The sequence below is a fragment of the Muntiacus reevesi genome, chromosome 7 (genome assembly GCF_963930625.1).
Source record: "Muntiacus reevesi chromosome 7, mMunRee1.1, whole genome shotgun sequence".
NCBI lineage: Eukaryota > Metazoa > Chordata > Mammalia > Artiodactyla > Cervidae > Muntiacus > Muntiacus reevesi.
In genome coordinates this window covers 42,045,143-42,072,198 of record NC_089255.1, presented here as the reverse complement: position 1 = coordinate 42,072,198, position 27,056 = coordinate 42,045,143, and the positions used below count along the sequence as shown (strand labels likewise).

The window sequence follows — 27,056 nt, the reverse complement described above, 5'->3', positions numbered from 1 at the left end:
TGATTTAGTTTAGATAGTGTGTGCCATTCAATGCCCAATTTGTATAATCTCAACAATGTGCAATTGTGTGAAGAAAGGCCATTTGAGAATCAGTCTGAAACAGTCAAAAGACAAGGACATCCTGGGAAAAGAGTATTTTTAGTATTTGAAATAGACAAAGTGTTAACATCCAAAATATATTTTGTACTCTTACAACTTGCAAAACCCAATTGAAAATGGATAATTGATATGAATGGTCAAGTCAGAAAAAAGAGCACATATAAAAAGAAAGTTAGCCTTATTATTCATTAGGGAAGGGCAAATTAAATGTTTCCTTTTTTTGCATATCAGATCAGTAAAAATTAAAGATTTATCTCGTCAAGTATTAAAAGGGAGTGAGAAAATGAATATACTTATACATTGTTGATAGGACTATAAGTTGGTAGTGCTATGAAGAACACATTTTGGGGATGTCAATCATAACAATAATATATATGCATACCTTCTAACCCAGTAGCCCCACTTCCAAAAATGAGATGCTAAATACAAAATGTCACTGTGTATAAATGAACTTTCCAAAAGATTGTTTTTTTGTCAGTATGAGAATGGATAAATGCAATATGGAATGTCTTGCTACATGGAATACCTCACAGCCACATAAACATATAGCATATGGCAGTTTCTGAATGCACTGATTTGGAAAGATAAGAGTCTATAAGATATTATAAGTGGAGAAAGCAGAGTATCCAAATATCTGAAATTATGCAAATTTTCGATCTAAAGAAGAAAAACACTATGTGTACATGTGTCTGTGAAAGTGAAAGTCACTCAGCCATGTCCGACTCTTTGCAACCCCATGGACTGTACAGTTCATGGAATTCTCCAGGCCAGAATACTGAAGTGGGTAGCCTTTCCCCTCTCCAGAGGATCTTCCCAACCCAGGGATCGAACCCAGGTCTCCTGCATTGCAGGCAGATTCTTTACCAACTCAGCTATCAGAGAAGCCGTCATATGGGTTTGTATATGCATTGAAAACAATCTGGAGGGGGATGCATCCATCTGTGAACAGTGGTTATTCCTATTGAGTGGGATTGGACAAGAGTATCTAATTGACTTTGTAATAATGAGTATGTATTGTTTCTGCTATTAAATGTGTGTGTGTGTGTGTGTGTGTGTGTGTGTGTGTGTATAAACTTTATCTACATAGAGAGGGTAAAAACAACTAATCGCTAAATAAGCTTTTTTAGCAGAAGTAGGATAACAAATTTTAAACACTTGTTTCAATTTTAATTAGATTTCAGAATTAAAAACCAAAAACCAACAGTTGGATTTGGAAAATATGGAGCTTAGCCAAAAGAATTCTCAGAATCAGAAAGAGCTACAAGAACTTAATCAACGTCTGGCAGAAATGCTAAGCCAGAAGGACAAAGAGCCAGGACACAGTGCGTGTGAGGAATGGGAACAAGAAAAGTCTAATCTCAGAGAAGAACTGGAACACTGTAAATTGCAGGTATGGTCTACAGCTACTCTTTAGCCTTTCTGGAGGAAATCCCAATTAAAAAAAGAAATGCTTATGTTTAATTTCTTATACATTTAAGTTCTAATAATTAAAACAGTGTAGTGTTGGCACATGAGTAGAGAGATGAATAGAAAGTCTAGAACTAGACCCAGATACAAATGAAAACTTAGTATATAACAAAGATGACTTCTCAAGTCACTGGGGTACAGGTGGACTTTTTAATAAGTGATGCCTGGACAACTCAGTAGACATTCAGAATTAAAGTCAAAAGACAGCTCATAAACTGGGGGGAAAAATATTTGCATCCCATACCACAAAGAGTGGGGCTAATATTCCTACTATGTAAAGAACTCTTAAAAATCAAAGAACTTAGGATCAAAATCTGATAGCAAAATGGGAAAAATGCATGAACAAAATAGCCACACACAAAGAAAAAGAGAAAAAAATGGCTCTCAAACCTATGAAAAAATATTCAAAGTTACTCAGAATTAGAGAAATGCAAATAAAGCAACACTGATACCTCATTTCTCACCTGTGAGATTGACAACAATTTAAAAATATAACAACATATTCTGTTGGCAAAAGTTTGGAAAAACAGGCACTTTCATACATTGCTGGTGGGATGTAAACTAGTACTATATTTCTGGAAGGAAATTTGACAATATCTAACAAAATTATATATGTACTTACTTTTATGCTAGCAATCTTACTTCTAGGAATTTACCCTAAAGATATTTCTCCAAAAATATGAAAATTCACATGCACAGGGTTGGTTATTCACTGCAGCATTGTTTGTAACTGCAGAATATTGGAAACAGCCTAGATGCCCACACATAGAGTTGTTGGATAAATGTGATGGAGTCACACCATGGAGTAGTATTATACAGGTTTTAAAAAAAGAAAAAGAATGAATGAGAAAGATCTCTTGGTATGAAATTATTTCCAGGACATACTAGAAATAGGTGAAAAAGGAAAAGCTGAAAAGCATATCTAAGCGTCTCTCTAGTATGTCTCCAACCATGTAAGAAAGAAGGGGATATTAGATAATACACATGTATTTGTGTAAAAGAAATACAGAATTTTTAGAAAAGAAATACAGGAATGATAAACCAGGTAACTAAAGAGATGCTTCCGTATAGGGGGCAAATGGGAAAGGAATGCAAGAGAGGAATGGGAATGTGATCGCAGGGATGAGGAAGGCAGTGACACTTCTGAGAACCTTTTTATGATGCTTAGAACCATAGTCATGTTTCACATACTCTTCACATATCCCCTCAAATAAACAAGCAAAACCAATCCAGAAAAGAAAGATCAGGGGAGGGGGGAACTAAATGGAACACAAACACTAACAAATGAACCTAACAGTATTATGAGTGGATAACATAACCATGATGTGGAAGAAAATAAGTAATTTAGAAATTAGTATTTTGACTGTACATGGTAAGGTTAAGACAAAAGGAAGTGTACATAAATGCTACAATAGTCACTAAATGTGTTTCTCATGTGGGTGTATGTTAGTGATTCTGGAACTACTCTCTGTATACCAGAACTGAACAAATAAATAAATATATTGTAGATAGTAAGAACTGAGTTTCTCATTTTGGGACAGGAAGGTTGGAAGTGGGAAAACTGGGAAGGCTAAAATGAACCTTCTGATGTTGGATTGGAATTTGAGTTAATAGAATAAACTCATTATTTGTTCAGTATATAGGCAGATACAGAAATGTAGATGTGTGTATATGAATGGAGCACCCCAATACTGGTTTCTGAACACTGTTCTCCTATATGAGAAACCCGGGCTTCTTGAAGAGATGATTGATCTTAAGGCTGGTGAAGAGTCAATTCAAGATAAGCCTGGAACATCTCATGGTGCCAGAAAGAAAAAGGTGCCCCGAAAAAAAATGGGGCATGTCAAAAGGACAGGACACAACCTGAAGAAGCTCCTAATGGCCAAAGGTGAAATACTTTGATCAACAAAATAAAGCATAGCACAAAATAAGCACAATTATAAAATACAGAATAAAATGAATATCTATAGGTCCATATGTTATAATGGAATAGGTTAATAAAGGGGAGAGAAATAACAGATTGTCCTTACAATAGAATTCCAATTAATAAATGTAGAAGGAAGGAAATAGCAAGTCTTCATTAGGCAAATACCAAAGTAGTAATTGTTGTCGATAAAATCCACTCCTAGACACTAAAATTAATAAGCAAATGCTTAAGGGAAAACACAGTTTGTCTGGTCTCAAAGCATCTGCCCCCCAGAGAAAGATAGTAACTTTCCAGTGGAGAATCTTCAAATGCAAACTTAAGAAATCATGTTTATACCATTTTAGTGGGAAGTTTTTTAAAAGATAGTTTTGGTTAGTTCCATTGAGTATAAGGACAAATGATCTTAAAACAGTGTGTCATTGAGTATGTACTAATTTTTCCTTAATGCTGCCTTTTATGACCTTATTAAGTTTCCCTGGGCTAAATGAGTATGTTATTTTGACTTTTAAATTTTTTTCTTAGTCTTCCACTTTAGTGTCTTCTTTGGAGGCAGAACTTTCTGAAGTTAAAATACAGACTCACATTGTGGAACAGGAAAACCTCCTTCTAAAAGATGAATTGGAGAAAATGAAACAAGTAAGACTATATGCAGCTTACATGGGGGCAAGGAGATACGTGTGGGAGTCATAGAATAACATGTACCAGATTGTCTGGGGTTTTTTTTTGCTATTGAGAGTCCCTTTTACTGAATGCTGTTAACTAGCTTCTTGCTTAGTGAAGTTCAGGGCTTGCAATACAAGTCTAATTTATAAGAGCTCCTATCACTAATTCTCCAAATGTTGTTCTAGTTATATAACTTATGTGTGTTGTAGGCTGACATTCTATTAATACTACTATAAATGAATCCCAGCCACTTCAGTTCAAGAAATGTGTTGCTCTTCCTTCGCCCAGCCAGGTGTTTAGGTAATATAAATTTGCCTAAAACACTGGTGACTTTCTTGCTAATAACTTTAATAACTATTCACCCAGATTTGTGAGACCCAGGTTCTCCCTTTTTCTCATAGTGAGTTTGAGGCATTTATCTTGGGCAGAATAGATTCTAGAGCATTATGAGGGATGTGGTCTCACCTATAAATTTGGCTTTAAAAAACATATTTCAAAGTTTCAAGCAAAGACCTAATTTTAAGTATAATTTTAAGTCCACCTTAAAATTTATATGCTGAACACTGTCCAATTTATTCTTTATTCTGAACTTTTCAGTGAGTACCTGAATTTCTCAGTTTATGCAATCTTGATATATAATAGGAGAATTTAGTTTTTCCATTTTATTTGTTTCACTGAAGGATTACCTTAATACCATGATATCTTTAGATTATAAAATCCTTTTGTATCTATCCAACCTATGAGCATAAAGGTGTCCTTCTCTGAATGCTGAAATATAGTCTGTACCATTGGGCGTGTTATGTTTGCGTTGATCCCTAGTTGACACCCATAAGTCTTGATTTCCTAATAAGATTGTAGACTCGGAATGCGTGTCTCTTCCAGTGCCTAATAGAGTACAGGTACCTAATAGGTGCTTTATAAGAACCTTGTCCAGTCAGATGTTGCTATGAAAGGTATAGTTGTCCTGCCATAGCAGAGGCTGTCAGTCCATATAAACACTCCAGTTAAAAGACCCTTCTGTGTTATATAAGTATTCCCGGACTGTTATTACCAAATCTATCCTAATTAACTTGGGCATACTTTTCTCCTTTTTCTTTTTCTGTTGTTCAGCCTTTCAGATGATAATGATGGATCCCATGCCCAAGCATGGGAAATGTATGTGCTGTGATTTTGCCAAGCTAGGGATAAAAAGAAAAGGAGCAGAGTTGAGAGTAAAGCAGCATGATCAGGACCTCATTTTGGCACATTTTTCTTGCATGTGAGCCCTTTTGCTTTTGGTAGGAAGTTGTTCATGGTCCCAGGACTCTTGGATCACAGGAGTAGGATGGTGTCAGCCCATTGTTGCTGCCATACAGGTTGGACCTAGAAAGCATATGCTGCTCTGTATGACATAATAATTTCTTGTTCACAAAACAGTTTTGTTTGTATTATTTATTGCACTGAAAAGAAACATGAATAGCATCAGCAGTAGTCACATGACAGTCTGTAGACATCCAAAATGGTACCAGGCTTTGTGAGGGTCTGGGGATAGGGAGGCAAGATAGTGAGTAAAGGAGAAAAGTCCTTTATTAACCAATGCCCAGGTACATAGGTTTTCCTTCATCTTTCTGACTTGTTTAGATTTGTAAATGATGTTGAATTTGTTGCCAGTTGAAGACAAGAGTCAATCTTTAACGTCTGTTTTGTTATACTGTTCCAAAAGACCTTCAGGTAAAATGTTAAAAGTGGCCATAAAATCATGACAGTAAATAACTGAAAATTGAAAGCCAGGTGAAGCAGAGGGAAACGGAAAACATATAAACTCTAACAGTGTAAGAAACAATCAGTCTCTTTAAGGCAGCGTTTGTGGGGGGTGGAGACTGCTCCCGCACACCAAGATGTTTAGCAGTATCTGGGGTCGCATTTGGTTTCCACACTGGGTATACGAAGCAGGGAGTTGTGCTACTGGAATCTAATAGGTAATGCCTGGGATGTTGTCAACCATCCTACAGTGCATAGGACAGTCCCCCATGACAAGGAATTACCTGGCCCTGAGTGTCAGTCGTGCTAAAGTTGGTGATGAAAAGGAACAAAAAGTTTTTGGTTTATCGTGATTCCATAAAATGCAGAGGAAGAAGCAAGTATGTCCATACCAGCAACATTTTCCTAAGCCAGTCAATTTAAGCATCTCCCAAAGTGAAGGGTATGTAAAATGAGCTGAAAAAGACTGAATTGATTTATCTTTAAACTTGCCTTTGTGTTGGTTCATACATTATATGTGGTTGATGCCAATTCTGTATTCTTGATTGAAAAAAGGGTTTTTTCTAGTTAAAAAAGAATGAGGAAAATGTTTTGTCATATGTACCCAAGTTAAATTGATGACAGAATGGCAATATGTTATTTATTTTATCCTGAAGGTAAAACAGAAGGCTGGGACCATTACTTAACAATGTCTGGTAGATTTTGCCTGAGCAGACATTTAGGCAGTCAATTGGAGAATTGAGAGAAGCAGGGAACATTTTCGTCAAAGTTAATTATAGTCCCCTGGAGTTTATATGTCCTTGGAAATAGATAGGGAAATGGCAGCAGCCATGAAAATGTCCTGTCTATAAATACATTCATGAGATGTGATGGTGGGCTCATTTGTTTATCCCTTGCAGCTCTGCAGATGTCCTGATCTCTCTGACTTCCAGCAAAAAATTTCTAGTATTCTAAGCCACAACGAAAAACTGCTGAAAGAAAAGGAAGCTCTAAGTGAAGAATTAAATATCTGTGTTGATAAGGTAATAAAAATAAGACTTTACCATCATCATATGGTATGTACCGTAATGAACATTTCTCTAATGCCAGTGGCATATGGGCCCATTGTGTTAGCCTAAAGGTCTCCTGGAACAGCATTTTGCTGGCATTTTGTGACCGTAGAGCTCCTGAAGCCATTAGTTTTTTTCTTTTATTGAAGTATAGTTGATTTACAATACTGTGTTAGTTTCAGGTATACAACAAAGTGATTTGGCTGTGTGTGTGTGTGTACTTCTTTTTTTGTATTCTTTTCCATTATAGATTATTACAAGATATTGAATATAATTCCCTGTGCTATATAGTAAATCCTTATTTATTTTATATATAGTGGTATATATCTGTTAGTCCCATACTCCTAATTTATCCCTCCCCTACTCTTCCCTTTTGGTAACCGTGTGTTTTCTATGTGTGAGTCTATTTCTGTTTTGTAGTAATAAGTTCATTTGTATTATTTTTTTTTATTTCACATATAAGTGATATCATGTAATATTTGTCTTTGTCTGTCTGACTTATTCACGTGGTATGATAATCTCTTGACCCATCCCTGTTGCAGCAAATGGCATTATTTCATTTTTTTATGGCTGAATAATATACCATGGTGTATATGTATACCACATGTGTATTTATAATCCATAAAAATTTTAGGATTATTTGTTCTAGTTCTGTGTGAAAAAGTCATCAGTAATTTGATAGGGATCACATTAAATCTGTAGATTACTGAAGCCATGAGTTTAACAGGAGTCTAGTTGTTTAATATATATATTATTAAATATAGTAATATAAAGACTGTCTCATTTTAATAATTATTGCTAAATATATTAAATATATCACTAGCTTACTTACATATAATATGAATATTATGAATATAATATATATATATGAATATATATGAATATAATATGAATATAATAATCAGAAATTAACAATCTGAAGCCCATTACATAGTCACTTTTTTTCCTACTATATTTTCCATGCCAAGTCCAGAAACACTGCTTTTGTTACATCTGCCTTAATAGGCACTGTTTTCCTGTTGTGGCACATTCTTGGGATTTCTAATTGCCTTCCAGCCCTTCATGTCTCACCCATAAAACATGAGGCAATGAGAAAGAGAAATGGAAATCCCCAAAGAAAAGAGACTCTTCAAAATTAAAGTAGAAAAGAGAGTCAAGGAAACATTTGTCTTTTACCGTGCCCCAATCTACTATGTAAAGAGATGGTACTTGATCTTCTAGGTGTAAATGGAGGCATATGAGTTGAGGCTAGACATGTTTACAAAAATGCTGTTACCTCTTTTCTTTTCCTGAAACAGTTGGCAAAATCAAGTCTTTTAGAGCACAGAATTGCTACTATGAAGCAAGAACAGAAGTCTTGGGAACACCAAAGTGAAAGCTTAAAGTCACAACTAGTGGCTTCACAGGAAAAAGTAGGTGGACAGTTCTTGTTTCATCCACATAGTTAATTTTTTCCTATATCTTCCAGAAGAACTCCAGGAAACAATGTTCTAAGTGGATGTGGTCTAAAAGGGCCTTAGAATGATTCAATTTAACTAATATTTGACACATGTTACAGTATAATAAAATAATTTGAACAGTGTTTCCCCCAAAGTTCATTATTATGAATTAACCATGAGATTATCTCATCATTGTGAGATTACTTATTTATGAAAGCTTAAGAATAGTGCACAAAAATGACTTCTTATTTCTAATTTAGAATTAGGATTTCTAAGACAAGTTCATGCCCTATTATAGTTAAAGATATCTATTGACATACCATTTACCAATTTAAATTTTGAAAAATTGAAATATAAATGAGATATTAGCATGGAGTAGGGTTCTACAAAGATATGGTTTTATTTTCAACTGAGAGGTCCTTTGCAAAACAACACGACAGTCTAAAATGTAATTTCTACAAAATTCAGTAAAATTATCTATTGTGATGCCAGCTGGTACTGCCTGGTTCTGTAAGATATCACTTGGTAATATACCAGATGACTGGACCAGCAATACCTTGCTCAAGGTATATTTCATTATTCTCTTAAATATAACGTAACATCCTGTAAAGATACATAATATCCTGGTTTGCCCTGAGCAACTGAAAAGAGCTGGATATAGTAAGTAGAAACAGAAGAGACTTTGGAGTTCTTTGTCTTAGTTCATTCATACATGCAGATGCTATAGGTGAGACCATGAAGATTTGTTATTTGTTCTCCTAACATAGGTTCAGAACTTAGAAGACACCCTTCAGAATGTAAACCTACAAATGTCCCGAATTAAATCTGATCTACGGGTGACTCAGCAGGAAAAGGAGGCTTTAAAGCAAGAAGTGATGTCTCTACACAAGCAACTTCAGAATGCCAGTGACAAGGTAATTTCTTTTCTTTATTGAGGTATAACTTTATATAGTAAAATGCACACATTTCAGTTTATAACTTATTTTTACACATATATATGCATCTATATATAAATGTGTATTTTACCTAGAAATGTGTGTATGTATGTTTGTGTTTGTGTAACCACCTTCTAGCTCAAAATAAAGAACATTTCCAGCACCCAGTAGGCTCTCTTGTGTCCTCTTCAGTTGACAGCCCCAAGGGAACGACTTCTCTACCTTCTGCCACCATAGGTTAGGGATACTTGTTTCTGAACTTCACATAAATGGAACCATAGTGACAAGGTAATTTTTTATATTGTGCAAATCAAAAGACCATGGGTAAAAACATTTTGATATTATAGAAAGTGCCTTATTTTAATATATCACAATGCTGCTTCATCTGTTTGCAAATAAATTAAGAACAATATATGTAGACATCATATTAAAAAGCAGAGACATTACTTTGCCAGCAAAGGTCTGTCTAGTCAAGGCTATGGTTTTTCCAGTAGTCATGTATGGATGTGAGAGTTGAACGATAAAGAAAGCTGAGCACTGAAGAACTGATGCTTTTGAACTGTGATATTGGAGAAGACTCTTGAGAGTCCCTTGGACTGCGAGGAGATCCAAAACCAGTCCATCCTAAAGGAGATCAGTCCTGAATATTCATTGGAAGGACTGATACTGAAGCTGAAACTCTAATACTTTGGCCACCTGATGCAAAGAGCTGTCTCATTGGAAAAGACCCTGATGCTGGGAAAGATTGAAGGCAGGACAAGGGGACGACAGAAGATGAGATGGTTGGATGGCATCAACGACTCAATGGACATGAGTTTGGGTAAACTCACAGGAGTTGGTGATAAACAGGGAGGCTGGTGTGCTGCGGTCCATGGGGTTGCAAAGAATCAGACATGACAAAGTGACTGAACTGAATTGATGTATGTCAGCCTTGGGTAGATGTTAAGATTCTGTCCTACCATAAAAATTGGTGCTAAATTCAGCTACTTTATCTCTTGCTAATACTTTTTTTAGCTGTGTGTTTTTTTTTTAATAATAGTTGTTTCCATTTTAAAAAATGACTTTTGGGCTGAAATATTTTTCAAAATGAGACTGTACTATTTTTTTTCTTTTTCATGTTTTGGCCTGAAAAGCAAAAGGCTTATCTAGTTGTGATACCTAAAAAAAAAATTTTAAAGCACCTTTCAGGATCAAAAAAAAAAATCACTGTGGTAGCTTAAAGCATATTCCTGAGTTCAAGCCTCAATTATATGGATGATACGTGCTTTGGATTCTAAAAAAGGATATGATTGCATATGTGAAAATGAAAGTAGAGTTTGGCATGTGAACCCTTTCAAGTTAGCCGTGCATTTCAGAGTTCTCTTTGTGTCCTATGTTAACCAAAAGAATGCTTATATGGATTCAAAGCATAACTTCATAAGAATGAGGTAATCTTTAAGGACACTAGTCTCTATGTGCTTGGGTCCTATATGGAACTGGGACTTGCCCTACAATCAGCTTTGCTATTAGATTTGATAGAGCTGTTTTGCCAAAGACCATTTAAAACAGAATTTCCAAACCTTTTTTAAAAATAAAAACTCAAGAATATTGTTTTACTTTTATCTATATATACCAATGCTCACTCACATTAGAAGACACTCAAAAAAGAAATCAGCTTGTTTTTTAAGGCTTTTCTGTTAACTCTCTCTTAAGAACTGGGCCCCAGAAATAGGCACCCATCCATCAGGATTCCATAACCAACAGCAAAGTCTGTCCTGGGACAAGCTGGATCACCTGATGAATGAGGAACAACAGTTACTTTGGCGAGAGAATGACAGAGTCCCAACCATGGTACAGAACACCAAACCGGAACTCATACTCTCCCGGGAGAAGGTAACTTGAAAAGTTGCACGTGGTAGCCTAGGTTTATAAGTCAATGTTTGATATGATTGCAGTGATTCTAGGGTAAGGATTTGAGTATTCTGGTGTGGCAGACTTATTTTAAGAATGTATAATTTATCGTTTACTTGCAATATAATTTTATCATGATATGTTTATATACTATTTTTTTGTATAAGCAGTTCTATATTAAATCTGTGATTTTATAAATGGAAATTATGTTAACCATATATTCCTCATTCAAATAGGCTAGCCACCAAGACTGGTAGTACAAAAATGGCAAAACTAAACTCAAATCTTGTTGTTTTAACTCCTTGTAAGAGGAAAAGTTGCCCCTCTTTAAAGACGCAGCATTTCAAGGTTAGAATGGTATTTAAAGATCATTTTTTTTCAGCTGATGTTTAAATTCTTTACCTCTGCTGAGTAGTCAAGCAATTTTTTTTTTTATTTTTAATTGAAGGATAATTCCTTTACAGTATTGTGTTAGTTTCTGCCATACATCAATATAAATGAGCAACTATTTGTAACCTATGCATAAATCTCTCTTTTGAGAAAGAACTCTTAGGAGTCCCAGATATTCACTAGAACTGCCACGCTGTGCCAGAAACTCTGCCATCACTAAAGTTGCAGTGGTGAACAAGACTACACATGGTCGCTGTCTTCATGGAACGTAGCTGATGTAAAGGCACTGTTCAGGTGTGAGCAGTCCTGTACAGAGTCAGAGGAACTGTCACCCCCTGCACTCCTAAAAGTTACGCTCATGTAGGCACACAGGTGCCCACAGATGACGTCTGCTTGCTTGGCGGCCACAGTGCTGTTGACTCCCAGTGCTTTGGCTGAGCCAGAAGTCCCCTCTTGCCTGTCTGATGCTTATAGTGTTGGATCAGGCTAAAAATAGATTAACCTAGGAAGGATCTTTTGAAATTCAAAAAAGTAAGCTTCAAAAATTGGCAGACTTGACTGGAAAAAGCTTTTTTAATACAACAAAACCCAAGTGCTGAATAAAAACTTTCGTTATGTTAGCTTTTTGTTTTTCCTGACTGGGTGGTTATATTAGCATTTCTTCCCCTTATGCTGGTTCTTGTTAGGTCCGTCAGCTGGAATCCAACCTTCCTTCTCCTAAGCACCAAAAATATCTAAACTCATCAGGTACTGTGAAGCCCACAGAGCAGGAGAAGTTGAGCTTAAAGAGAGAATGTGAACAGTTTCAAAAGGAGCGATCTCCTACGAATAGGAAGGTGAGTTTTTGAGTTAATACCACGTGCCTATATGCTGATTCTGATGCATCCCTAAATGTATGTTTCTTCCCCTGTGTGCTTCCAAGGAAATGACTAATGGCATATTTTGATTCTTCCTTTTATCTGCACTTTTGTCATCTTGTCAAAGCAGTATCATAGTCCTTTTTGATTGAGTGACTGCTAAAAAGGAGCAATTTAAGTTTTCATAAAGAAGATGGTTAATCATCTTCATTAGCATATAAGCCTTTGTAAATTAGTAAAACATATATACCTGAATATTAGGAACATTTTAATTTGCCTAACTATTGCTGTATAATAAAAAGACAAAACATTCATGTCTCAGTTTCTATAGGTCAAGAATTTGGAAGCAGCTTAATGGAATGATTTTGGCTCAGGGTCTTTCCTGAGGTTGCTGTTTAGATATTAGCTGAGGCTGCAATATCCGAAGGCTTCACTGATGCTAGAGATCATCCACTTCCAGATTTATTCAGATAACGTGTTAGGAAGAGGCTTCTGTTTTTTGCTGACTGATTACCAGAGGCTCAGTTCCTCACTACCGGGGCCTTTTCTCAGGATGTGTCAACGAGTGATAAAAGAGAGAGATTCCAGAAGACCATGATGGAAACTGTAATATGTTTTATAAACCAATCTCAGAAGTCACACAACATCACTTCTGTATTCTATAGGTCACACAGACTAACTCAGGTATAGTGGGGGCAGGGAACCAGGCAAGGGTGTGAGATAGGGATCACCGGGGACCCGCTTAGAGGCTGGCTGGCTACCACATGGTTAAACCTCTGTAACACGATTCCATTTGCTTTGTATTCTTTGTTCCATGAAGTTTGAGTTCTAGACCGGTGTTATTGTGGGAGTTCTTGTTACTTGTTTTCCTTCCTTTCTTTTTCTAAACTAACACTCAAAAGAGTTTTCACTACAGGCACACCTTGGAGATATTCCGGGTTCAGTTCCAGACAACCACAATAAAGTAAGTCACACAAATTTTTTAGTTTCCCAGTGCAAATAAAATTATGGTTCCGTAATTATGTCATTTAAAGTCTAGGTTATATTCAAGTAAACTTTTCAGAAAGACGTTGGGTTTCATCCAGCTGCTCACCAAGGGGAAAGTCTAATGATAGGTTTTAAAATAACAATGAATTTAAGTGTGCCTGGAAAGTGTATACTGAATTCCATTTAACAGTTCTTACTCCTCTTCTCAGCTCTTTTGATGGAGGCCAAGATTAGCATTCTAGAATTGTATCATATGTTTTCTACTTAGCAATATTCTGAATCCTTGAGTGTCCTCTAGCTCATTAGATTCTCATAAAATCCTGTACCAAAGAGAATTCCAAAAGTGGATCCTCATAAAATTTTCAAATTTCTCTTTAAAATTGAGGAAAAAGTTAAATAAATCAGGTTTTGTATACTCTGTTTTCAGACATTTTTCCCTACTACAGATCCATAGTAGATGATCATGATATCAGTTTAGTGAAATACCAGCATTTAAAAACATTTTTATTATAGTTTCTTTACAATGTTGTGACATCTTTAATAAAATATACTATAAAATATCAGAGTGCGTGGCTTATAGTAGGGATAAGTATTATTACATGGAAGTTTTCTTTTAGTGATATATACTTACAACTGATTATGCATGTATATGTACATGTGGGGGTGTGTGGATATACTGGGTTGCAAGATAAAATGTATTTTGTACAGTGAGTGGCACTGAAATTTGAAAACTACCTGCCTTAGGACTCTGTTCTATGTGAGGAGTGGTGATTAAAGCTAGACTACTTAAATATAATCAGTGCACTGAATTATTTGTTCTTTTCCCTTGATGAATGAACTCAGCTTTCTTCCAAGAGTAGAGATTTCTGACTAGTGTAAATTTGTCAAAAAAAGTAGAGCAATTCAGGTTGTTTTCTTTTTTTTTAAGGGAGTTTTATGTTTTTCAACAGGTTAGTCAGATAAAATCCCTTGAACGAGAATTAGAAACAATTCATCTGGAAAATGAAGGCCTGAAAAAGAAACAAGTAAAACTGGATGAACAGCTAATGGAGGTAAGTTTTTAAGGCAAATGACCTTAGCTATGAAGAATATTTTAATCCATGAATGACCCATTTGTTGAGAGAGGCTAGCATAGCATTAAATTCCTATTATGAAAACAGTGAAAATCTAAGTACATTGCCAAGCTGGATTCTTTGGTTTGTCTTACCAAGTTTGATAGATATTTTTGCTAATTACACAGCTGTAGGAATATATACATACTGCTTCACAGAAGAAGGAATAATAATAATAATAATAATAATGTTGGCCATCCTAAAATGCAAGGACCTGTGCCTCAACAAATTCAAGTGGCAGGGACTCTGTACAGTACTGACCAAGAGGTTCAGAGCTCTTTCACCAATGCTGTGATTTTAATAGTTTCCTGATACCTCCCCCAGTGTAGTGTTTTATAGATGTGATGTGCTCTGTTATAACCTATTCAGTTAGGAAGTCCATTCAGGGAGTTTAAGAGCATTAGCATTTAGACATTTAATTTTCAAGTGTTGCCATTGTTCATTTCTACATTTGTAACTCAGCACTGCCTTGGGAGAGGTACATCTGTTAAATATAAAAGTGGATTTGTAAAACTTGTCCTCTTGGACATTGAGTTTCTAGTCTAATAGATTGCTTTCTGAACACCGAGTGCAATTATAGGATGTAAAACAATTTATGTAAAATCTCCCTTAATAAGTAAAAATTTCATTGAGGTACTTTACTTTGGGTAATAAAAATATTAGTTAGTCCAGCATTTAATGACCTGTAACATTATATAAGGTAGAGAGGTATGGGTAGAAAATCTTTCTGTGCTCTTAAAAGTTCTGTGTATACAAATATTTTAAAGCCAGAATTATAGGAAGAGAGATATATAAGTATTTTCTTTCATGAAGCTGGACATATACAAAGATAAGTTTCAATAGATGCTTGGTTTTTAAATATGAAATATGGGCAAACATATCGCATTAACATTTAAATGACCACTAAGATTTCTGTCAATTTTATGTTCTCTGATTTATCTACTAATAGGGAGATTAGTGACACTATAAAGAATGAAATCCAGACCATTTTTGCTTTTCCTTCTGCATATAATAAATGTGTTTATTAAAACTTTGAGCTGCAGTCTGTGTTTAGATGTAGATACGCTTTTCTGATGAAATAATTATATACTCTAATGAATGAGAGATCTGAAGCCACACATGACATGTCTAGTACCCAACTGGAAAGTAACAGGGTATACTTAATCACTGTTAGATCCTCTCCAATGCTCTTCCAACAGGCTGTGCCTTCTCCCACCTGCTCTCTTTGGCCTCGTATGCCCCCTTCTCTCCCAATCATATGTCACATGATTAGTCATCATAAGCAATTTCCCCTCATTACTTTTTCCCCTGATCTGGTAGTAAATATTTGGTAATGGATGAGGGAGATTGAGTGTTCTTGGCACTGGAGCTGAAAAAAGAAAAAGCGTGAATTTTTAATTGGAACACTGTAAAGAACATCTCATACACTATTCTAATGAAACTTCCATTGAAATAAGACTGAGCTGTGAACTCTGTGCAGACATATAATTCAATTCTTTAGCAACTTTATTAAATGTAATTCACACACTACACAATTCATTCATTTAAAGTATCTAATTCAGCGATTTGGGTATATGACGTGTTTTAATTTATACTAAGTGTGTATATATACATAGAAATATATATAGATGAATGATTAAAATGGCAAATTTTGTTAAGTGGCATTCAGTGGCATTAATTACATTCACAATGTTCTACAATTGTCACCACTACTTCTAAAACCTTTTCATCACCCCAAACAGAAACTCTAACCATTAAGCAATAACTCTTCATTTCCCCTTCCCACTGGACCTATAAATTGGATTTTTATTTATACTGTGGTATCTAAAGATTAGGCCAAATTTGAGGACGTTCAGTGGTTTTTCACACCATTTTTTTTTGCCCAGCTCATCAGGGGATAGGTACATTCTTCTCACTCCAGCATGGATTCTCATCAGGTTTGGGGGAGGGGCAATAGGCAGGCAGGGAGATATTCCTACATCAGAATCTTTGGTATCGAGTTTAGGGAAAGCTTTCTAGGTGATTCTATCTGATGTATGCACTCTCTTGGGGGAAGGAATTTCTTCTCATCCCTATAGGATAGCTTAAAATCACTGATTAATATAACACATACCCTTACCCCAGGGCAATTAAAGATCCCAAATTATTAGACCAGGAAATGGAAGAATTTGCCTCCCACTCCATGGTTTTTTCAACTATATGAGGCAAAGTTCTATAAACAATTTGTTTTGAACACCTTAAAAAAAAAGTTACAGACTGTTAGCAGTTCTTACAGTCTGATGTGTACCTCTGATAGCCAATAGTTCAGACACTTGAACAACAAAAATGCTTTATGGTTTATATCCTGCATCTCCACAAGCCAAGGTATTTAACATCAGGTCTATTCCATACTGCACTTGAAGTCTTCTGAATTATTATATTGGAATGAATGGAGGTAAAGAAGCAAGCTCATAAACCAACCAAATTACAATAGATGAGGAAGTGGCTGCCAAATTAAGAGCTGTTTGACATTTTAATATCTGTAAAATATATATACAGAGAACTGTAAATGTTGGTCTTTTTAAGTTCCTACTGACTACAGCATATGTGTTAAGGTATGTAGTATACCCTGTTTTGTGCTGTTCTTTCTCTTTATAACTCATATTTTCTTTCTCTTTTATAACTCCTGCAATTCTCTTTTTTGTTTTATCTGTGGCTAACCTGTACCTAGAACTCTGTGGTTGGAACTAGCAGAGAAGGGTGCAGTTCTCTGCCTGAGATAGTGTGTGAAGGTAGAACATTCTCTTTCAATGAATTTCATAGCATGGAGACATCTCATTAAACCCCTTATTCATGTAATCATTTCTACTACTATGACAGTTAATACATACTTAAGAGCCAATATTCAAATTCATTTAACTCTGGAATTTATCTGTTTACATTTCCATTAGGATTTTCTTCAGTATTTAAGGACGTGGTGAAGAAAATCATCCCACTGATAGAAAATCAGGGGATCATAAAGTGGTGGGTTTTCTAAATCTATAACTAGAAATATTTCAAAATGGGTAATACCCCACCTCAGAAATTTAAATTTAAGGAAATGGATAGTGGCTCTGAAGTTTCATGATAACATTTAATTCTAGTTTTGTCTTAGAGGGCCTTTTTCCCTTCTCACATGCCTGCGGATGCTTCCTCATGAGTTTAGTACTTGGTTATATTTGTTGCATGTCTTCCATTGAGCTCTGTGTCTGCTGAATGTGTCCACAGAGGTGAAGTGGTATGCTTCACTGACCAAATGCAGTGTCTTCTTTCCCTTGCCCCACATTTGATTGGCATGTGATACACATACCATTTCCTCATTGTCTTGAATAAATCCTTTCATTCCATGTACTTCGATTCCCAAATATTCTGGAATATCACCTTATGTCCTAGAATTGCCTGTCTGATAAACTAAGATAGATTAAAATAATTTGATATGCAAGATGAGATTCTCAAAACAAATTGCTAACTTAGGAAAAAAGTAGTCATTGAACTGCTTTTAAGAATCTTTATGGGGAATTCTCTGGTGGTCCAGTGGCTAAGACTCTGTGCTCCTGATACAAGGGGGCGGGGTTCAATCCCTGGTTAGGGAACTAGATCCCACATGCCACAACTAAGACTCTATGCAGCCAAATAAGTAAAAATAAATTTTTTTTTTAAAAGAATCTTTATGAATGGTAAGTGGCAAAACTCTAAAGCATAACCTCTTTCTACCCTTTGCCTATTCCACCTTTTTTTTTTTTAAAGAGGGATAATTAAATGTTCTAGTGTAGGAAGAAAAAAGGAAAATCCAGACATACGTGCACCATGTACCTCATGTTTTATTGTCGCTTGAGGAAGTACAGTGTAAGTCTAAAACTTTTAAGGCCTGCTTATTCATTAAATGTATTACCTCCTAAGCAAAATGATTTTTTATTTTTACTTGGGATCATGTGCTGCCTGTTTTCAAGTTATCAGTAAGTCTGAGAGGCCACTAATGAATCCGTAGACTTCCTTTCTCTCTGCCTGCTACTTTCAAGGCAGCTCTGTGACTGAAGGCATGGTAGCTGACTAGGGCTTTGCTCTTATTCTCCAGATGCAGCACCTGAGGTCCACTATGATGCTTAGCCCATCCCCTCATGCTTGGGAACTGCAGCTGCTCCAGCAGCAGGCCTGTCCAGTGGTTCCCAGGGAGCATTTTCTGCAGCTTCAACACCAGCTGCTGCAGGCAGAAAGGATAAACCAGTGCCTGCAGGAGGAACTTGAAAATAGGACTTCTGAAACCAACACACCACAGGTATGATGATCTTTTTCTAATAGTAAACACAGATCACCTAGTTTAATTCTACCTATTTGGAAGTTACACCAGTTCAAAGGTGGGGATGAAGAATCTGTCTTTTGTCAGTTACACCTTACCTGTATTACAAATCCACAGAAGTGCAGTGCTGTTTGGGCTTTGGTCTTGGTTTTTGCAGTGCTACTTTTGAGCTCTCAGCTGCTAAGCTGGGTAATTAAGAGTTCTGGGTCTCATGCAAGTTGCTAAGTGATGATGAAGTGTCAGGCTCACTTGAGCATACTGTGCAATTGACCTAACATTCTTGTCTGATGCCAAAAATGTTACAGAATTCAAGCGCAACTATAGGATATGTATTACTAACAAAGCATCCTGGGTTTTCTTGTACTAGAGGGGTGTGGCCTGCTAAGTTCCTTGGAATTCACAAATGGGGACTTTTCACAACTATTAAAGTAGAATGTGTCATCGGTGACTTTTTTAAGTTGACATAATTCATTTAGCTTATTTTTTAAATGATCTAGTTTGAAAAACTATTTTTAAGAAAATAAAGATCTTCCTCTTCCCTTTGAATTAGCATTATCCTAGCTCACCTCCAGACACAATCTTACATTACCTAAGTTTTCAAATAGTTAAATTTTCTTTTTAGTGCTTCATTCATGATTCTCTTCTTTCAGAAGTCTCTTAATTCTTCCTCAGAATTAGGAATAAAATTAAAAACACTCCTTAATTTGCAGAATTCTAGATTAATTAATTCTAGGTTGGATAACTCTTCTTCTGTTTTCAAAATTTACCTTGCCTCTCAGGTGACATTTGACAAGGAATTTTCCAACTCTTTCTGTAATCTGGTCACAGTTGCTTTGCAAAGTCATATTGACACCATAATTGTACATTGGAGCAATTTTGTTTTCTTTGCCTACTAGTATATATCTATCTTTTGCATGATGTAGTCATCATCTGTTCTTTCTAACAAAGGCTTAAAATCCATGTTTTTGGAAGCTTCCTACATTCAATTTCCAAATACTAAAAGTTAATTCCAGAAGTAACATTGTGATGGTAGGTATTGGACAGATGCTTCAACTCTTCATTATAGAAGTGAATCATAAAACTTGACCTCAGTTTTTAATGGACATTTTAAATCAAATGATCGAACTAAGATCCTACTCATTACTCTCTCATATATACTACTTTTAAAACATGCTCCTCCCAACCCACCTACCAGTGTTTAAAAGTAAAAAGTGTCCCTTTACTTCAATTACTTGAGGACTAGATAGACAAAAACTGTTAAGATTTTGTATTTAAAAAGAGAGAATATCTCCAGCCAGATGGCAGAGTGGACTGCTTATTGCTCTCACGAGAAGGTGCTGGCAGGCTCTCTCTGTTTCTGGTAACTGAGCTGACACCGATTTTAAGAATACAGAATGTTGTTAGAATCTGCATGTTGTCTCTGTGTGTGGAGTGATGTGATTTCGTCTGCCTTGTGTTGCTCTGCTTGCATATGTAGTATTGAAGTGTGCTTTTAAAAATTGTTTGCATTATAAATGTGTGAATTTAGATTCCCCCCAAAAGCATAATCTTGACATCAGGGTGAAGTGTACCACTTGCCTTCTTTCTCTAGGCCTTGCTACCGGAGCAGCGAGCAGTGCACGCAGATTCCTACAGAAGGATTGGGCACCTGTGAAAACTGGGCTGTTATTGATGGCATTTCTTTCCATGGCAGATACTCAAATGCACACACCCACACACACCACACAAATATAGACATATAAGCTGAGAAATGTTTTGGAAACAAGTGCTCTTTTAAGTTTTATTATTATTATTAAGCCTTTGCAGTATTACGTTTCTTATTTATGTGAATCAAATTCACAAATTTCAGCTTGTTATACTTAAAGAGAATGAATTTGAGATTCTTGAAAGGATGTGAATTTTGTGAATCAAATTCACAAATTTCAGCCTGTTGCACTTAATTATTTATACCATCTAAAGAGTGTGGATTTGAGATTCTTGAAAGGATGTATTCTATATATTATCTCATTCCATACATTGTAAATATTTTTAACAAAAGATACTGCTTTTATATATGGAATTTAAAGAAAATCAGGATTATTTATACTGTTTTATATAAGATGTATAATACTTTTTTGACAGGAAAAAGGAAATTTTTGATGAAATAAAATAAATTTTAAATATATGACTGCTTTTGTTTTTCCTCTTTCCCCACTCTTTTGCCATGCCCCATGTTCTTTGAATTAATTATCAAGTTTTTTGCTTTGTTTTGCTTTTTCTTTTTTTTTAAGGCAAGTGAAAATCTGGCATTTTCCATTTATGTTTGAATTTTATACCTTTTAAAATATTAGGATTTTTAGATGCTCTTAGGACGTGGTTTCTTGAAACTTCTGCATTCATCTTTTGCCTACTACAGTTTTTATCTTTAAATTAGTTGCATGGCTTAGTTGTTTCTTTTATGTTTGAATAAATGCTGTTATTTAACACACAAACAAATGTTGGCTTTCACCTCACATTTGGTCATTCTTTGTGTTTTTTAAAGGACACTTTGAGGTATATTTTTAAGGACAGGTTATGCCATCAGCTACTAACACCTGAGTCTTGCTTAAACATTTGAAGAACCTTTTAAAGTCTGAAATTCTTTATGTGAACATTTTGGTAGACTGGGAGAAGGGGCAGTCAGTTGCACTCTAAATCTTGTTCTAGGTCCCTCTGCACTCCAAAACCCACACACATCTTAATCCATCACTGTTGTATAAGGAGAGGAGGAGAAGCCAGCATCCTTTTTCTGCCCTATTGTTTCATCTAAGAGCTCTTTATGGGGAGAAAATTTTCAGTTTTAAATATGTTCTAATGATAAGTCCATCCTCCAATTCAGGTATTTGCTCCACATTGACAAGTCAAATTGGGAAACCAATAATTAGAAGAACTAGTGGGAAGAGGCTACTAGAAACACTAACACCCTCTCAGTAACCAGCCATTTCGAAAATAAAACAGACAGACATACTGCAAGCTGATTGGAAATGTTAGGTGATCCTGAATAAACTCAGTTTTTATTCATTTTGTTGTTGAAAGTCCCAGAGTATTGCAAAGACCCAAATCACAGATAAAAGGTTGATAACCATCTTTTAATTTACTTTGGATACCTATTTTACTATAATAAGTACACAGAGATCTTAAGTATTGGTTTTAAGACTTTTGCTTTATCTCGGGGGAAGGTGGTAGCACAGGTAAGATTCTTTTTTTTTTTTATCTTTGATTCTTTCTCTGATAGGGTTACCTTTCTAACCTGTGCAACCCATGCAGTGTTCAGAACTCCCATTTCATCAGAAATCCACCCTTGCTATTCAAAAGCAAACATTCGCTGTCCTTTCTCTAGGCATCTTATGGGGAAAATTAACTACTGGTGCTTTCCCATGGCATGATTTTCAAATAACAGTACAATTTTTTTTCTTTTCCTTCAGGGAAACCAGGAATACCTGGTAACTGTCATGGAGGAACGAATGTTGGAAGTTGAACAGAAATTGAAACTGGTGAAAAGGCTTCTTCAGGAGAAAGTGAATCAGCTCAAAGAACAAGTGAGCTTCCCAGGTCATCTCTACCCACCCATCTCACCTTCTGCTTTAACTCCCATTTTACTTTCCTTTATTGCTACTAACTTACTTTTATTGTCTAATAAAGACAAACTCTATTATAAACTCCTAAATTAGAAGAATTTAGGAGTCACTGTTTCCCATACCCCTTCAAAAATATAAATTCTGTATTCTACATTGTTTTTTCAAGTTCTTTTGAGTCATATGTTTGTCTACAGTTTTTTAAATGTATATTTGCTAACAGTGACTCGTGGACCTAAAGCATTTCTAATGAGGTTCAATCCAAATTGAATTTTTATAGATTTTTTTTTTTTTGCCCCAAATAAACAGAAATTTTATATTTGTTAAAAAAAAAATGGGGGGGGGGGTAATAAGTGTAACTTTAGCTTTCTTGTTTGCAACAACTATGACAGCCTCAAAATCTAACTTGTGGCTATAGCCAGACCCCAAAAGGCTGTGTTTTGAATCAGAATCTGGACTCTCAAATTCAGGATCACCAAGTAGGCTAATCTTTTTCTCTTCTTGGCAGCAAGTGTGGCCTGGTGCTTATAAATTATTTGTGCATCCACTGAAGAGACATAACAGAAAGGATTACTTTCTAGGGAATTTTATAACCTCTCTGGAACCTGAGATTGAGACAAACTGTGGCAAGGGGTAGGAGGGTGGAAACTGCCCAACCTGGATTTTTAGACATGTAGAATCCGAGAAGAATAATCCCAAGGGAATGGTGGACAGGAACTTTCCTGTGTCCTAAATCTTAATACACAGAATGGAGAGAAAGAGAAAGTCCTGTACGTACATTTATTGATTCAGTCCCTTATTCATTTATTCAACACATAGTCACTACATGCCAGGTTCTGTTCCAAGTACTAGAAATACAGCAAAATCCCTGCCCATGTGGAGTGTAGTTCACCTACATGGTACTGACCATTTGGCAGTACTTCCAGTAGCAGTTCAAAAACAAAGAAAATGGGTAACATGGGATGTGGACACCTACAAACACTTTGGCATTAACAGTTCATCCTATTCTGGGAGAAGCAAAAGAAATGAGAGAAGGGAAAAGTAGACAGTGGAGGGTCTTAGTGCTAAGTCACAGGAGTTTGGATTTTGTTGTGTACTGGATAAGAGTCACTGAAGTGTTTTTTAATAGAAGGGAAAGAGGAAAAGTTATACACTAAAACAGTTTAATAGAAAATGTTAGTTTTTTTTTTTTTTTTTAATAATGTTAGTTTTATGTTAAACTTGCTAGTCACCTAGGTTTTGGGCTTCCATGTGATAGTCTTTAGCATTGCTCTTTGAAATGCTATTATGTAAATTAGTTAGCCAAGCCTTAAGTTTTCTTTATTACCTTAAACCTTCATACTTGTAGATGCAGTTCACAACCTCAGAAATTTAAATTATAAAAGTATTGTGATATTTTTAGAGAATGAATAAAGAAATAATACCTAGGCTGAAAACACCTTCACTTTTGAACCCTCAAATGTCAATTTGTTCTTTTATTAGTGACTTCTACAAACAAATTATGCAAAGAAACAGCCTGGAATAAGTGGATGTTTTACTTGTATCCCTGGTACCAGGTCTGATATTAAAGCTGTGTTGTAAAATAAAAGAATATAACTGATAGAAGCCATTTGCCTTTATAAACAACTGTCCTTATGTCAGATCTTTTAAAAGAATAACAGAAATGGAGTCAAGATGTTTCTGGTTCTGTTTCTAGCTCTGCAAGAATACGAAAGCAGATGCAATAGTGAAGGATTTGTATGTGGAAAATGCCCAGTTGTTGAAAGCTCTGGAAATGACCGAACAGCGACAAAAAACAGCAGAGAAGAAAAATTACCTCCTAGAGGAGAAGATTGCCAGCCTCAGTAATATAGTCAGGAATCTGACACCAGCACCACTGACTTCTACACCTCCCTTGAGGTCATAGCCAAGCCAAAGGATGAACACTCCTAATTGTGCACTTTACTGAAATGGATGGGACATTTCAGATGTTCTCTCAACTGTTGTTGTTTTCTTAGAAACCTTTAGTGGCTTAGAGTTAAGCCTAACCTAAAACTTCCAGGAACAGAATTAAAGTCTCTATTCACTGTAATTAGTTTTTCTAAATAGACTGTAATGGAAGTTGCAAACAAATATCTATTTCACTGAACTATTCCCAAGTTTTGAATTTTTAAAAAATATTCTAATAACCATCAAGAAGGTGATATGAAAACAATTCAAGAATTTTAAAACCCCAGTTTTGAATGAGTTTTTCAAAATTACTATTATGTACAAGTTGTTATGTAAATTGCAGATTTTCTTAAATTGAGATATTATTAATTGGTTGTTTTGATCTTTATTTTAAAACCAAATGTATGTCTTCTCATACACTTAAATATGGAAGAGTCATTCTGTTTCTAGTAGTTTGGGTTTTTTTAATTGTTAGACTTTTTGTTTGGTAACAGAAACTAGAGTCAATAACCACTGAGGTCAGAAAAGGCAGAATTCATAGAACTCTACCTTCTAATACCTATGACAGTATTACCACTCTTGATGTCTTATAGATATAAAACTCATTTACTCAACTGCACTGTAAACTAATGTTAAAACTTTACTTTCTTTAAACAGTCTTTTTTTTTTTTTTTTTTTCCTTCTTAGAAGTTTCTTTGGGAGTTTGTCTTCTAAGAAATGGATAAAGCCACATTCTTAAAGCATTTGAACTATAGGGTAAGCACTGAACAAACTGCTTTGGAGTAAACAGCTAATCCTAAAAGAGAGAGGAAGCAAGCCATGCCGATTTTTCTCTCTTTAAGGTCTTGGAGTTCATGAACTTATATTTGGAATTGCATCAAGAACTCAGGGAACAATACTTTAAGTCATCTTCCTGAAATACTGTAGGGCTCTTTAAAAATTTGAAATGTATAAAATATGTGACCTTATTTATTTGTTGTATATTTAGAGCCATAATGGGATTTTTATTTCTACATTTTTAATGAATTTACTTTTCTGGGGAAAGGGCCTTGCTTTTAGAGTTAAAAACCTCTTTTAACTTACGGAAGAGTTATTATTTGCTTGTTTGTTTAATGTGGGTCAAAATTTCCATGCTTCCTATTCCTCTGTACCTTGAATCTGATCATAAGAATTTCTTACTGTAATAAGAACTGGCATGCCTTCTGAGGTAAAGGAGCACCAAATAGGATTTTCCAATCAGTCTCAAGACTAGAACATTATAGAACAGTAAACATTTTGAATAACTTTTTCCCCCAGATAAAATCCCTGCTTCTAGCCTACTGCAGCCAGGAATTGGTTGGTAAAGAACTTTGTGTGTGGGACACAAACAGACCTTATCACAGCCACCTATTTGTTTTTGTGGAAGGGTAATTAGATCACAAAAATTCACTCTGCTGTATTCCAGGAAAGTCAAGTCCATCAATTTTTTTATAAGAGGTATCACAGCAAAATCAAACACTACCTTATGGGCAGGAACAAAAGGCAAAGCAAACTGCTAACAAAAGCTCTACTATCAGAAATTCCTGATTTCCCCCCGGAAAAGAATTAATTTTAATCCCTCCCTATAGTTATATTTAAAAACATTTGATATCTGCTGTCATACCTTCCATAATCATTTTTCTCCAGTGCAGACAGTACTAAACTCAACTATTTATGCAGCACTGACTTTAACACTTAAAACTGTAGCCTGGCCTAGGTTAAGATCTAAATAAACTAAGCACCTGTGGTGTTTTTATGTGATATGCTTTAAGTTATTCAAGGCTTTTGCCATCAGAACTGAACACCAAGCGTATTTCTCAAATAGATGGCTTACCATATGATCACATATGTTGTATTTTTATCTTTATTTTTTACATTATGAAAAGTATAGGTTAATTTGTTTATTTCTTATAAATCTGTATTTATATGTATATAAAGTGCTGTACAATGAGTGTAAATATGACTTCTGGAAAGTTTTAGACTACATTTAGAATCCCTTTAAAATCAAAATGCTGCTCAAATGAAAGTTAATTTAATATCTAGGTGCTTACTTTTTGTTTTACTGAACTTATAAGACTGGAAGAAAGATCACAAGTAGAGTTACCTTAAATTTATATATTTGTGCAGCAGATTATTTTTGTAGACTAGAGTGGGAATTTAACTGGCAATTTATAATATAGCTTACAGCTTTTAAAAAACTTTTAAAGAGATTAAATTTAAACTATTAAATATTTAGATTTTGGTTTCAGAGTTTATAATAGGACTCCTTAAAATCATGTTATATATTTTATAGGCATTTAATTCCTAGTTTATTGAAAGTACTGGTTGTTAAATTCATTTGATTTCTTAAGAACAGTTATTTAAATTAGTTTTAGGAGATAGGATCTTCATTTCAAGGAAAGAGAATCAAGTTTGCCATTTTGATAATATGTTACCCTTAGAAAGGGAAAATGTGAATAATAAAACCTACATTGTTCTATTTTGCTTTCTTCTGCTTTTTAGAAGCCTGAACTCTTAAGCTCAAATTTGTAAGGGGAGAAAAGTGGATGGGGAGGGTAGAACCAACCACAGTATTTATTTTTCTAAAACTTAATAAACCCAGATTTTTAAAAACTATTGTAAATGTGAATTCTTCCCAGAAGCTTC

General features: G+C 35.3%; 1 protein-coding gene across 7 annotated transcripts in view; it reads left to right on the top strand.

Moving 5' to 3' along the window:
- The window catches only part of NIN (ninein), a 100,356-nt gene extending 73,556 nt beyond the window's left edge, over positions 1-26,800 (top strand). Inside the window, exons 21-32 of one of the 7 annotated variants that reach the window (XM_065940219.1) lie at positions 1,274-1,489; positions 4,016-4,129; positions 6,796-6,918; positions 8,244-8,357; positions 9,152-9,298; positions 11,012-11,191; positions 12,286-12,435; positions 13,373-13,420; positions 14,394-14,495; positions 18,649-18,849; positions 22,314-22,427; positions 24,160-26,800. In XM_065940219.1, coding sequence (XP_065796291.1) covers positions 1,274-1,489; positions 4,016-4,129; positions 6,796-6,918; positions 8,244-8,357; positions 9,152-9,298; positions 11,012-11,191; positions 12,286-12,435; positions 13,373-13,420; positions 14,394-14,495; positions 18,649-18,849; positions 22,314-22,427; positions 24,160-24,369 — 1,719 coding nt within the window. In that variant the 3' untranslated portion in view covers positions 24,370-26,800. Of the gene's footprint in view, positions 1-1,273; positions 1,490-4,015; positions 4,130-6,795; positions 6,919-8,243; positions 8,358-9,151; positions 9,299-11,011; positions 11,192-12,285; positions 12,436-13,372; positions 13,421-14,393; positions 14,496-18,648; positions 18,850-20,461; positions 21,019-22,313; positions 22,441-24,159 lie in introns of those variants that run through there. The other 6 variants (XM_065940220.1, XM_065940221.1, XM_065940222.1 and 3 more) reach the window with 6 other exon arrangements.
- The last annotated feature ends 256 nt before the right edge of the window (positions 26,801-27,056 follow it).